The 14254-nt window shown below is 37.4% G+C and overlaps 1 protein-coding gene across 1 annotated transcript; it reads right to left on the reverse strand.

Moving 5' to 3' along the window:
* Positions 1-1466: 1466 nt before the first annotated feature.
* Positions 1467-1808, reverse strand: LOC138896265 (secreted RxLR effector protein 78-like). Its single transcript, XM_070181061.1, has one exon. The coding sequence runs from the start codon at positions 1806-1808 to the stop codon at positions 1467-1469; it is 342 nt and encodes a 113-aa protein (XP_070037162.1).
* Between the last annotated feature and the right edge of the window lie 12446 nt (positions 1809-14254).

Consider the following 14254-nt stretch of genomic DNA (forward strand, 5'->3'; position numbering starts at 1 on the left):
AAGAAAAGAGGCTAGGGTTTCATATTTGGGCAGATTTGTGGAGATTGAGAGTGATTTCATGGATTTGAGGTTTGGATATAGGTAGAGGATGAAGAGAGGAGAAGATTGGTGTTAAATCGGGTTGGTTTGGTGGTGCTCCACCAGTGGTGGCGATTTTCGGGCGGGGGAGCTATGAGGGGGGGGGGAGGAGGTTGAGGTGGCAGAAGGAGAAGAGAGAGTGAACAGTGAGGGAAAAAAGATAGTAGAGGGGAAAATAGGGTCAAAATTTTGGGGGTAAAGGATTTAAATATCTAGTTGGGAGATAGATTATGGACCATCAGATCAAGAGAGATCAAACGGCAGAGACTCGATCTCAGGGCTACTAAATGAAACGACGTAGTTTCACTATGAAACTATGCCGTTTAAAAACTCCACTGGGCTGGCCTCATCTTGGACCTGGTCTAGGTGCTTTTGGGCTCCGATTTTGGGGCCAATTTTGGCCTAACTCAGCTAAAAATACAACTTAGCCCACACTCTTATTCTCTTTTAATTAACAATAAATAACTCCTAAATCCTACACATACACACATAATAAACATAAAAAAGAAAGTGCAAAATTAGGAATTTACAAGTAGTCTTCCATGCATCAGCAACCACATCGTGAATTTTACTTTTGGTCGTGCAACATTGTTAAATATAATGCGTTTCCATTCAACCCTTGCATAATCACCGATAACATGAAAGTGGATTTGTATGATTAGACTCTTCTTGGGTGTCTGCGCAAATATTATATTCTCTAGGGAACCTCGAGCTTCAAAAATTTTCTTAACCATCCAGCAAGCTTGCTGAGGGGTCAGGGTATTACTGAATGGCTAATTTTTGATGTAATAAGTATGGATCCATTTGATCCATAATTTATCTTCCTTGTGAGACAAATCCTAGCATACCTTAGCTATAGTTGCCTTGTTCCAGATTTACAGATTGGTAAGGTTTAGTCCACTTCCAGCTTTGGGAGACATACCTTATCCTAGGCTAGTAGATCTTTATTTGTGATCATATTGGTACCTGACCACACATAGGATCTGCATATGCCTTCTATTACCTTAATCACTTTGGTAGGGATAATGAAAAGTTGTACCGAGAAAGCTTGTATCCCAAACAAAATACTTTGGACTAGCTGGACTCTACCAACATATGAGAGTTTCCTTGCAGTACATGAGGTGATTTTTTATGTCATTTTATCTATCAAAGGTTGCCATTGCATGATACTCAATTTTTTGTAGATAGGGGAACTCCCAGATATTTAAAAGGCAGGTCTCCTGTGGTGAATCCCAAGTATTGTAAAATCTGCTGTTGCAGTGCTATTGAGACTCCTCCAAAATACACTGCACTCTTACTTTGGTTAGCTTGTAGCCCAGACATTTTTGTAAACGGTAAGAACTTGTGGTATACTGCATCTACTGACATCATATCCCCTCTAGCAAAGATCAAAAGGTCATCAGCAAAGCATAAGTGATTAATCTTGAGCTTTGAACATCTGGATGATAGATGTACTCCTTGTTTGCATTGAGATCATGTAAGCTTCTACTTAAATACTCCATTACAATTGCAAAAAGGAAAGGTGACATTAGGTCACCTTCTCTGAGGCCCTTGGCAGCATTGAATGGAACTGGATATTCTCCATTAACTATGACAGTATAGTTAATAGTCTGTATGCATTCCATGACCCATGATATGAACAATTTAGGAAATCCTAGCTCTTTCATAACCTGCTTCAAGTAGGGCCACTCCACAGAATCATAGGTCTCCTGAAAATCTATCTTAATCATGCATCTGGGAGAGGTGTGTTTCCTAGAATAGGCTTTGACCAATTAATGTACTAAAATGACATTATCAGAGATCCTCCTACTAGGTATAAAACCAACTTATGCTTCACTAATAACAATAGAGATAATAACTTGAAGTCTGGAGGCTAAGATTTTGGAAATAAGCTTATAAAGCACTGTTCAACAAGCAATTGCTCTAAACTCTTTAACTATTCTAGGTTTGCTAGTCTTGGGTACTAAAGTGATAGATGTAGAATTGATTGCTCTGTATAGCTTCCCAGTGGTAAAGAAATCCATAACAACTGTTATAACTTCCTGGTGAATGATCTTTCATGCCTTCTTGAAGAAATATGCATTGAATCCATCAACAACAGGGTCTTTGTCATCACTAATTGACATTAGCCCATCATAAATTTCTTGTTCAGTTACATCCTTACATAGCATAATCCTATGTTGTTATGATAGTAGTGGCCCTTTCTGCATTATCTCACTTTCAATTGTTGGTTATCTGTGAGCAGTTGTGTAACACCCCGTACATTCGGACTAGGTATGGATATGTTAAATGAGTATTAATTTGATAATTTAGACATGTAAAGTCCTATCGATATGAGTATGGGTGAAAATAGTTGTTTTGAAATCAAGACAGAGAATGAGGAGCATAAGATCCGATAAAATCAACTAAGTTTATGGAAGGTCTATCTTCCATCAAGATTTAGTGCAAATATGTAGGTAGTTTGGAAAAATGCAAAACATAAAAGTTGTAGCCCTTTAAAATAGATTTCCAACGATATATTGTGCAACTCGAACAGATTTCTGAGCAAAATGGCATGTGCATTTTACTGGACAATGCACAGTATGCGTGCCCAGGTGCGCGCCCAGATGGTCCTGTGCGCAACCGCGCACTTGTGGCAGCGCTACTTTCCTACTGCGCGCCCAGGTGTGCGGGAGCACACCCCGGGGGTCATTTTAAAAGTCCTACTTCACTCCTACACCCTAAAACACAAAAACTTGCTCTAGAAAGGGAAGCTCTAAAAAACCTAGCTCCTCAAAGGTCCCTCCACCATCCAAGATAAGTTCTAATGGTGATTCTAAGTTAATTTTAATTTTCTAACACCTTATTAACATGTGTAAACCCTCCAAATTATTAGATATTCGATTGGGACATTATGGTTGAGAAAGAAACCCTAGAACTCGAATTCAAGAGGATTGGACTTCAAAAAGGTAATGTCTTCATCCTCTAATTTATTATAACATTGGATTAATAATTATATACTCTAGTTCATGAGATATGAGTTGATTTGTTTGACAGAAAAGCATGAACGGTTATAAGTTTGGGTTGTTGATTATTAATTATTGATTAAGGGTATTGTTTATCGTATGGGTGATGAAGAATGATATTGATTATAACAATTTGAGATTTTAAAATTAGCTAGGAGCAAGAGAATGGGTTGTTGGGTGTAGAAACACCATTAATAAGGGCTATGAAGCTTTATGTCCACCAAGTGTTTGATAAAATGTCTAAGTACCTAAAATATGAGCATTAATGCTAATATTGGTTCCTCTTGATATATGTTGCCATAGATTACTATTGAAAGAGGTGAAGAACATTGTGATACACTCAAAAGGGGCAAAGCCAAGGTATGCAAGGCTAACTCTCTATGTTTGGGAATGTAAATGATTCTCCCTACGTTACGTTTCTTTTACGATGTTACTACTTGCCTCAGAAATATAGTTAAGCCTAGTTCCTTGAATAGTTGCAGAACTTCTATTATCTAGCTTCATAACTCATTCATGACTTTCATTTTGAACATTGTGAGCTCAGTGCATAATCAATATAAACTTGGGTTTGATGCCTATGAGTCTGAGTCTCAGTCTGCTAGTGTTTTCATTACTTCATTAGAGGATTCATAGAATAGAGTAACAGTTAGACAAGTTGCATGCTTTTCATGTTAAGCTATGTTGGATACAAATATATTTCATAATTGTATTAGTATTTTTGCACTTTGATTTATATCATCTAGACTTTGAGTATATCAGCATGTGTTAGTTTATCTTCCGCATTCAGTATGTTACGATATCACATGTTGATTCAGTCAGCAGTTGGTTCGCTCGGTCGCACGTAGTCAGGCGCAGGGTGCCGTGTAACGTCCAAACCCAGGTTCAGGGTGTGACAAAGCTTGGTATCAGATCATTAGGTGCAAAAGTCCTAGGGAGTCTATGGAGCTGTGTCTAGTGGAGTTTCCTTTATATATGTGTGCCGGCCACTCATATAAATGGTTAACTACCAAGACATTTAGGATTGTCTCATTTCTTTCTACTCTAGATCATGCCATGAAACTTAGAGCAATAGGTAATCTTCTCTTACTATCAAATTCCATACGTATCGAATGCCCAAGCGACGGGCAAAAAAAACCCAAGGTACTAGAGGATATGATCGCCTATTGGGGTATAATTATGGATTACAGGTTGGTAACAAATAAGACTTGAGAGGATGTTGAAAGTGGGATACAATGGATAGTACATATTTTATGGTTATCAGTTTACCTCAATTACCATAGATAGACTTGAGAGGATGTTGAAAGTAGTACATATTAGAGAATAACCTTATCAGAAAGTACAAAAGCAGTTAAAATGTTTTATGGTTATTAGTTTACCTCAGTTACCAGTTATGTCGTCTTTCAGTTAGCAGGTTTATGGTTATTTTGTATGCCAGTATTCAGTTACCAGATCACCAATTTTCACTGTATCCAAATTTTGGTGACTTGTGAGTATACAGTGATGCCTACGGGTGCTAAAAAAGAATGTAAGTGACAGTGATAATAGCGAAATCTTCGCATATTTTAGGTCCAGATTAAGACTCAAGACTCACCAGATGGTGCAGGAAGTGATTTATCAGATGATGGTATACTCTGAAGGACAAGTTTGTGTATGGTAGTGTATCCGTATGTGTTTACCTCATAGAACAAGTTCATTTTAATTCATGAAAATGGAGCCACAAGTTGGATGATGATAGTTCAGATATCAGACCCTAACATTGGTCAATATAGTTTTGGACAGAAAATAGCCTAAGGGCAAAATATCTAGGAGTCAGAAACGATTGTTATTATCAGAGATATATTTTTCGTACGACTCATGTATATGACTAAAAATACATGATGTACGAAATGAGAACCAAGAGCAGCCGATATTGAATTTCAGGGAATGATTTTAAGTTGTTCAGATTTATTCATATTAAAACTAGAAAGTACCGTGTTAGTAAGTTACTATAAGAAACAACTATTATTGTGAGATAAAAGATATGACAGTTCCCCCTTAGGTTATGTCACTAAGTGGGCGTTTGGACATAAGAATTATAAAATTCTAAAATATGGGGAAAATATTTTTCAAGTGAAAATGCTATTTGAAATTTAGAATTGTGTTTGGACATGAATATAATTTTGGGTTGTTTTTAAAATTTTGTGAGTGATTTGAGTGAAAATTTTAAAAAACAGTTTTTTTAGAGTTTTTCAAATTTTCGAAAATTTCAAAATGCATCTTCAAGTGAAAATTGAAAATTTTATGAACAAACGCTGATTTCGAAAAAAAAGTGAAAATATTTTGGAAAAAAGTGAAAAAATTCTTATGTCCATACGGGCTCTAAGTGTTTACCGCAGATGTTTATAGTCTGATATGATTTTGAAGTGTATAGAAAGTTTGGGGTTTGATATTCCAATTTCATTTAAGACAGATAAAATTTCCCTAAGTGTGATCCATGTACATAGTTCAAACAAAATATAGTATGCGATCGTAGAATAGGGTCGGATGGTAAGAAAAGTTAGAAATAACCTTATGCTTCACTTTCGTTATCCAAAGTAGAACAAGAAAACATGATTCTAACAGGTGGTTAGTAAAAGAATAGTAAGTAAGTTTTGAGTTGATACAATGACATAGCAATTTCAGCAGCGCTTGTAGATGTACAATTTGATTCACTTAGCCAGGTTAACTCTAATGAGTGGATGACAGTTTGAAATACCAAACGTTTGTTAAGAGTTTAAGTTAAACCCGAAGTACAATGATAGTGGGAAAAAAATCAGCTAGGCAGTAAGAGTGCCAACTACAGAAGAATAGCCTTTAAGAATTATCTAAAAGGGGTCTCCCCAAGATTGACAGTGTGAGCAAAGTTAAATCATTAAGATTATGTATGATAGTTGTGAATACATTAGCTTTCCATTTATGTAAGTAATATAGTTTTTCCTAGTAAGAAGGATTGCTCAGAAGTAAGTCAAAAGGTGAGTCTTCATTGACGTAAAGTGCAAAGAATTACAGAAGATAAGAAAATTTGTTCGGATCCCAACAAAAGAGAAGGATCCGCAGGTATAACACCTTAACCTTTGGTCTAAGGGGGAGATGTGAAAATCGTTAGTAAGTCCAGTTGGAGATTTGAAACCCGCATAGTTAGCATGGGATATAAAAAAATTATAAAATCATGCCCAATTATGTATCACGAGGGTAGTGCCATTGCACGAGACTCTAATATTCGGAGTATAGACTTACCTCACAACAATTCTATAAGTGTTTTCAAGAAGTATCTTAAAAAGATAATCATGTATAGGAAGTATAGCTCATGATTGAGGCAAACAATAGATTTATAGTGAAAGAAGTTCACCACTTAGCCAAGCTAGGAGTTCGACTTTCGGATACCGAAGATGGTGGAGTTGTTGTCCAGAAAGGGACTTGTTCCTTCTTAGTAACTGAAGTGAAAGAGAAATAGAATGATGATCCCTACTGGTTACAACTTAAAGAGGGGATTCACAAGCATAAAATTATGGCTTTTGAATAAGGGGGAGATGATGGTACTTTGAGGTACCAAGGCAGACTATGCATTCCAGACATAGATGGGCTCAAAGAGCGGATTATGTCTGAAGCCCAGAATTTCAGGTATTATATTTACTCAGGTTCCACAAAGATGTATCATGATCTTAAGGAGATTCATTGATGGAACAACATGAAAAAGAACGTCGCAAACTTTATGGCCAAGTGTCCCAATTTTCAGAAAGTGAAAGTCGAGCAACAAAAAGCCAGTGTTTTACCATAGAATACACATATTTTTGAGTGGAGATGGTAAATATGGAGTTTATAACAGGATTATCTTGCTTATTTTGAAAGCATGATTTGATTGGGTAATTGTAAATCGACTCACCAAGTCAGGACACTTCTTGCCAGTAAAGACGACAAATTCAACAGAAGATTATGCCAAGTTGTATATTCAGGAAATCGTCTGATTGCATGGGACTCCGTTGTTCATCATTTAGGACCGTGGAGCTTAGTTTAAAACAAACTTTTAGAAGTTCTTTCATAAAGGATTAGGCACAAGTTTTTCATCCTCAGAAAGACGGCCAGGCAGAGCACATTATTCAGACTGTTGAGGATATGTCGTTGATGTTAAAAGTAATTGGGATGATCACATACCTCTCACTGAGTTTTCTAATAATAACACCTGCCATTATAGTATCAAGATGGCACTGTGCGAGACTCTGTATGGGTGAAGGTGTAGATCACCAATTGGTTGGTTCAAAGTTGGTGAAGCAGAGTTGTTGGGACCAAATTTGGTCTATCAGTGTGATGACCCGATAGATCATCTAGAGTTTTAAACCTTAATTTTATGTTTTGAAAGCTCAAATAGCTTCTTTTAGCCTACATAGATTTACGTGCACAGTCCGTATCTTTTTCCAAAAGGCTTTTATGTGAAATACTGATCAAAATGTGAATTTGCGCCTTAAAAATCCATTTGAGTTGACTTCGGTCAATGTTTTGAGAAAACGAATCTGGATCCATATTTTGACGGTTCCAGTGGGTCCGTATCGTGATTTGGGACTTGGGCATATGTTCGGAATCAAATTCGGAGGTCCCTAGCCCGAGTTATCGCATTTTGTCAAAACTTTGAAGTTTTAAGCTTTAAAGAATTTAAAGATTTGACCAAAGTTTGACTTTGTTGTTACCGGGTACATATTATGGTTCCAGAGCATGGTATTGATTCATTACTATATTTATGACTTATCTTCATAGTTTGGTGCAAAACGGAGTTAGTTTGACGTGATTCAGACGTCCAGTTGTAAAAATAAAAATTCTTGAGTTTCATTGAAAATATCATTTGATTTGGTGTCCGATTCGTAGTTCTAGGTATTATTTTGATGTTTTGATCGCACGAGAGAGAGTTTGTATGAGGTATTTGGACTTGTGTGCATGTTTGGTTTGGAGCTCTGAGGGCTCAGGTGAGTTTCAGATAAGCTACAGAGTGAATTTGGACTTAGAATCATAGCTGGTGCAAGTGTGTGTTCTGGTGTTGTCTGCAGATCTCGCATTTGCGAAGAAGACTTCGCATTTGCGAGCAGGGGCTGAGGGGTTGGTTTTCGCATTTGCGAGATTTGGGGTCGCATTTGCGATCTCCTCACGTTCACATTTGCGAAGGCAACAGAGATAGGGATGTGCACAATTTGGTAAATACCGAATTACCGTACTGAAATCAAAAGTTTTGGTATTTGGTATTTGATATTTTAGTATTCGGTATGGTATTTGGTTTAAGTTTTAAAACAAATTGGTATTAGGTATGATATTTGGTATTTTAAAATAAAATATCGAAATACCGATACCGTATCGAAATATATATTATATTACACAATACACATTTTATTAATTATAACATAAATATAAGAAATCTAAAATTTTACTTTCCTTTATTCTCTAAGTTCATCAATTAACTCTAAGCAAGTAACAAGATATTTCTCTAAGTTTTCTCTCTCTAGGTTGGTATTTGCTGGTTTTGGACAAAATATTTTTCAACAAACATTTTTAGTTTTGTACCTTTAAATACTTTAATTAAGAATATTATCGTCTATGACTCTATGTACTAGTTAGTATTCAAACTGAATAAACTGAAGTTACCGAACCGAATAAACCGAAATCGAAAGGAGAAAAATCGAACCATACCGGGTTTAATTAGGTATGGTATTAGTATAGTATTTTAAGAAACTGAATACCAAAAATACTGAACCAAAATGTCTAAATACCGTATCGTACCGACCGACGAACACCCCTAAGCAGAGATGGGGGACCTTCGCAATTGCGAAGTATTTCTCGCATTTGCGACATCTGCGCCTAGACTCAAGATGGGAAAACAGGATTTTAGCTCATTCTTACAAATTCTCAACCCTAAGGACCTTAGAGGCGATTTTTCCAAGAACCTTTCTTTCCTAATTCATTGGTAAGTGACTCTAACCTACTTTCTTTCAATTATCCATTATATTTCTATCACTCCCCAAATCCGAGGAGCTCGACCGACGCTCAACCGAGTGAACCCGACCGAGCAAGCCTGTTAGATTTTCTTCTACCCAAACTCATCCATGAATGGAGATAATACATATTTTCATTAATTAGACAAAAAGGGTGTTCACGTCTACAATACCAATTCATTTCCAATAGTTTCATAATTTTTAAAGTCTCAATTGGACAAGTAATACAACCACAACATAATATATTTTGACTTTCCCAGTACCAATACACAACCCACACTATGTCTACGGAGCCTCTATAGATAAAGAAGAGTACAATGATAATGCCGGCAACAAGGCCCCGACTATACCTCAAACAGAATACACAAAGTACAAAAGATTCATGACCCCGGGATGAAGTGGGGCTCACCAAGTCAGCTGGGAAGAAGGTATACTGCTATCACTGATCAATATCTCCTGCTGTGGAACCATCTGCATCCATTTAAAGATGCAGCGCCCCCGGCAAAAGGGACGTTAGTACTGTCGAATAGCACTAGTATGTATAACTAAACACCCTCTTAATAGAATGACAAATAATACAAACAATATTATCATAATATCAATGAAAGACTTAATCAACATCAAACCTCAATTTAGGATCAAGACAATGTTCAAATTAATTTCCATATCTCACATTTGAGATTTTTAGTATCGATATACCATTGTACACGATACCATTATTCACAATACCATCATTATTCACAAAACCAGTACCACCTTACTCTCAGCACGGAGTCCGATCATGACACGATCAGCTAGGCTATCCATTAGAGACATCAACCACAATTACTCTCAATATCAATACCACCGTCTTTAACACGGAATCCGATCACGACCCGATCGGCTAGGCTATCCATTAAGGACATCGACCACAATCATAATTTTAATTACAATTTCTAGCACAATCACCACCATGTGTGCGGCATGGTGTCCGATCACGACCCGACCGGCTAGGCTGTCTTATTCGAGACATCAACCTTTTTATATCAATCATCGCATTTTATATTACTTTCACATCTTTTCATTTCATTGGCACTAATGTCCATAATTCATAAGATCATTCTTGGTACGTTGATCATATTTAGTATTTCATGCTCACCTTTCTTTTTTTCTTTCTTTCTATCATCAATATCATCATCAATAACAACAACAATTCAAATCAAGGCATGTAGTACACACGTGAGCAATTAAGAGTCTAAGGCACATAAATATTCTTCCCAAAATTTGGCATAATAGCCTTCGTTCGAATTTAACTTGAAGTTAAACATTTCTAATGCACATCACATATTTTTAACACATCATCAATTGATAACATAGCATAAATAAAGCATTTGGAATACTTGTTGAACATATATCTTAAAATCCAATCTTACTTGGAATAGCCAATTATATAATGAACCACTCGGGACTTACATAATTCACATGAATATTGTGGGATCCAATTCTAAGAGAAGAGTTTAGACAACATACCTCAATCGAGCTTCCTTAAACTCTAAAACGTTCCGGGAATTCTTAGCAACTTCAATCTATTGTAGAAATATAACAAATTGAATTAAAATTAGGAAGATGATCATAGTTCAAGCTAATTTGAGCATTTTATCAAACACTATGTGTGCATAAGGTTTTCAAGGTCCTTTTATGGAGAATTCCATCATCCCACAACCTAATCTTTACCATGCTTAGTTCAACAATCTTCCTACACCCGTTGATATCACATGCATGTAAAATAAACAACTCTCATGCCCAACAATTATCTTGCTAATTACCCATTTCTAGACAAAATTCGAAAATGAGGGTTAGGGTGATCTTACCTCTAGGATGAAGACCTAGTGAGTTTCCCTTCTTAATCTTCCAAAACTTGAGCAAGAATTGAAGAATCAATTATTGAGGAACACCTTCTCACTCTAGGGCACTCTCTCTCACTCTAAAATATCAGATTATAGCTCAAAAATGACCCAAAACTTATATTTAATGAAGTAGGGTCGGGTTTTAAAAACCTAAAAATGAAGCTTTGGAACAGTTTCTATGGTCGCATATGCGACCGCATAATAGTTATGCGGACCGCATATCGGTCGCATAATTAGTATCCAAAATGACCAAAAATCTGTCGGTGTCTGCGGTCACTATGCGGTCCGCATAACTGTTCTGTGGTCGCATAATGCACCACAGAACAGTTATGCGGTCGCATAGTCGACCACATAAGTTCTTCCAACTGGCCTAATTAACTGCCTCACTCTGCGGCCATTATGCGGTCCGCAGAGTGATTCTACGGTCACATAATGGACTGCAGAATCGCATTTCATTGCCGAACATTTTTCTTTACTTTCCGGTGCATTGTTCAACCCAAAAAGTCCGAGCCGCTGCTCGTAAACTCGCCGCAAAGAATTTATAAAATCCTCAAACACATAAGCCAAATTCAGCACCACGAAACATTATTTTCTTTTACAAATTTTACCGGGATTTACACTTAAGTATTTCGAAAATTTCCGGGGTGTTACATTCTCCCCCTCTTAGGATCATTCGTCCTCGAATGAGGGTAAAATCCGTCATTAGCATCTTATGCAACTCAGTTTTTCATACCACACTCCAACATCCCCAAATTTGACTAGCTCCCAAAATTTCCAAAAATTTCGCTAGAGTTTCCCTTGTAACTAGGCTTATCCACCTATCAGAGAGCCCCAAAACACATCCTAACAACATATACATAATCCAACGACGTAACATAATACAAAATAACACCAAATGTGGCCTCATAAGCAATATATTTCCAAAAAGGAACACCCTTAATGCCAATTGTTCAAATGATACAAAATTCATAAAAAGTAAGTCTTATAATTTTCCTAGATCACAACTTTATAAATACATGGTCATTCAAACAAATAAGGATACTTTTTCTTCATTTCTTCCTCAGCCTCCCAAGTAGCCTCTTCAACTTGTTGGTTTCGCCACAACACTTTCACGGACGCAATTTCTTTGTTTCTCAACTTTCGGACTTGCCGATCAATAATAGAAACTGGAATCTCTTCATAAGTCAACTCTTCATTTACCTCAATAGTCTCAACCGGAACAATGACTGTCGGGTTTCTAACTACTTTCTTCAACATAGACACATGAAACATAGGGTGTACTAATGACATCTCAGGTGGTAGCTCAAGCTTGTATGCCACCTCACCGATCCTCTGAACAATTTTGTATGGTCCGACATACCTTGGACACGATTTCCCTTTCTTACCAAATCGCATTACCCCTTTCATGGGGGAAACTTTCAAGAATACCCAATCATCTTCTTTGAACTCCAAATCTCTACGACGAACATCCGAATAAAATTTCTGACGATTCTGAGCAGTCTTCAACCGCTCCTTAATGATTTTCACTTTTTTCATAGCCTGATGTACGGGGTATGGTCCTATTAACTCTGCCTCCCCAATTTTGAACCACCCAATGGGAGATCTACATCTCCTACCATATAAAGCCTCGAACGGTGCCATCTAAATGCTAGAATGATAGATATTGTTGTATGCAAATTCTATGAGTGGTAAATGATCATCCCATCTACCTTTGAAGTCTAGAACACAAGCGCGCAACATATCCTCAAGCATTTGAATAGTCCGCTCTGTTTGCCTATCAGTCTGCGGGTGAAGGGCTGTACTAAGATTCACCTGAGTACCCAAACCTTGCTGAAATTTCTTCCAAATATTAGCAGTGAATTGTGCTCCCCGATCATAAATGATGTAAACTGGGGTGTCATACAACTTGACTATTTCTTTGATATACAACTGAGCATACTGCTCCGCTGTGTCGGTAGACTTAACCGGCAAAAAGTGTGCTGATTTCGTGAGTCGATCCACAATCACCCAAATTGAGTCAAACTTGTGCGGAGTGTGCGGTAATCCTACCACAAAGTCCATGTTAATCATTTCCCATTTCCACAGTAGAATTTCTATGTTCTGTGCCAACCCACAGGGGCTTTGGTGTTTGGTCTTCACTTGCTGACAATTCAGACATCTTTCCACAAAGTCCGCCATATTCCTCTTCATATAATTCCACCAATAGACTTCATTAAGATCATGATACATTTTTGTAGAACCTGGGTGCACGAAATACCTAGAAGTGTGAGCTTCAGTCAAAATTCTTTCACGGAGACCATCCACATTTGGAACACATAGTCGCCCTTGTTACCTTAGTGTACCATCATCCATGCCAAGAGAAAAGGACATGGTCTTATGTTTATGAATCCCCTATTTTAGTTGTGCTAACAATGGATCATTGTACTGTTTCTCCTTGACTTCCACAACAAGCGATGATTCAGCCCTATTTTGCACAATTACCCCTCCTTCACTAGAGTGCGCAAGACAAACTCCCAAACTAGCCAATCGGTGAACTTCCTTGGCCAATGGCCTTTGATATGCCTCCAAGTGAGCCAAACTACCCATAGATTTCCGGCTAAGAGCATCCGCCACAACATTAGCCTTCCCCGGATGGTAGAAAATATCAATGTCGTAGTCCTCGAGTAACTCAAGTCATCTTCTCTGCCTCAGATTCAATTCCTTCTATTTAAAAATATATTGAAGGCTCTTATGGCCCGTGAATATATCCACATGGACCCCATATAAATAATGACGCCAAATTTTTAATGCAAATACCACTACCGCAAGTTCTAAATCATGTGTTGGATAGTTCTTTTCATGATTCTTTAGTTTCCTAGAAGCATAAGCTATCACCTTTCCATGTTGCATTAATATACATCCAAGCCCGATTCTTGAAGCATCACAATATACCACAAATCCATCTATACCCTCTAGTAGAGTCAACACCGGTGCCATAGTCAATCTTGCTTTCAATTCTTGGAAACTCTTTTCACAAGCATCTGACCATTGGAACTTAATTGCCTTCTGCGTCAATTTAGTCAATGGAGAGGCAAGAGTAGAAAACCCCTCCACAAACTTTCTGTAATATCCAGCTAAGCCTAAGAAACTGCGAATCTCTGTTGGAGTTGTAGGCCTCGCCAATTCTTCAGAGCTGAAATTTTCTGAGGATCAACCTTAATTCCCTCACTAGAAACTACATGACTCAAGAATATGACTGATTCAAGCCAAAATTCACACTTTGAAAACTTTGCATATAACTGGTGCTGATGTAGGG

Source organism: Nicotiana tomentosiformis, chromosome 7 (assembly GCF_000390325.3).
Source record: "Nicotiana tomentosiformis chromosome 7, ASM39032v3, whole genome shotgun sequence".
Taxonomy (NCBI): domain Eukaryota; kingdom Viridiplantae; phylum Streptophyta; class Magnoliopsida; order Solanales; family Solanaceae; genus Nicotiana; species Nicotiana tomentosiformis.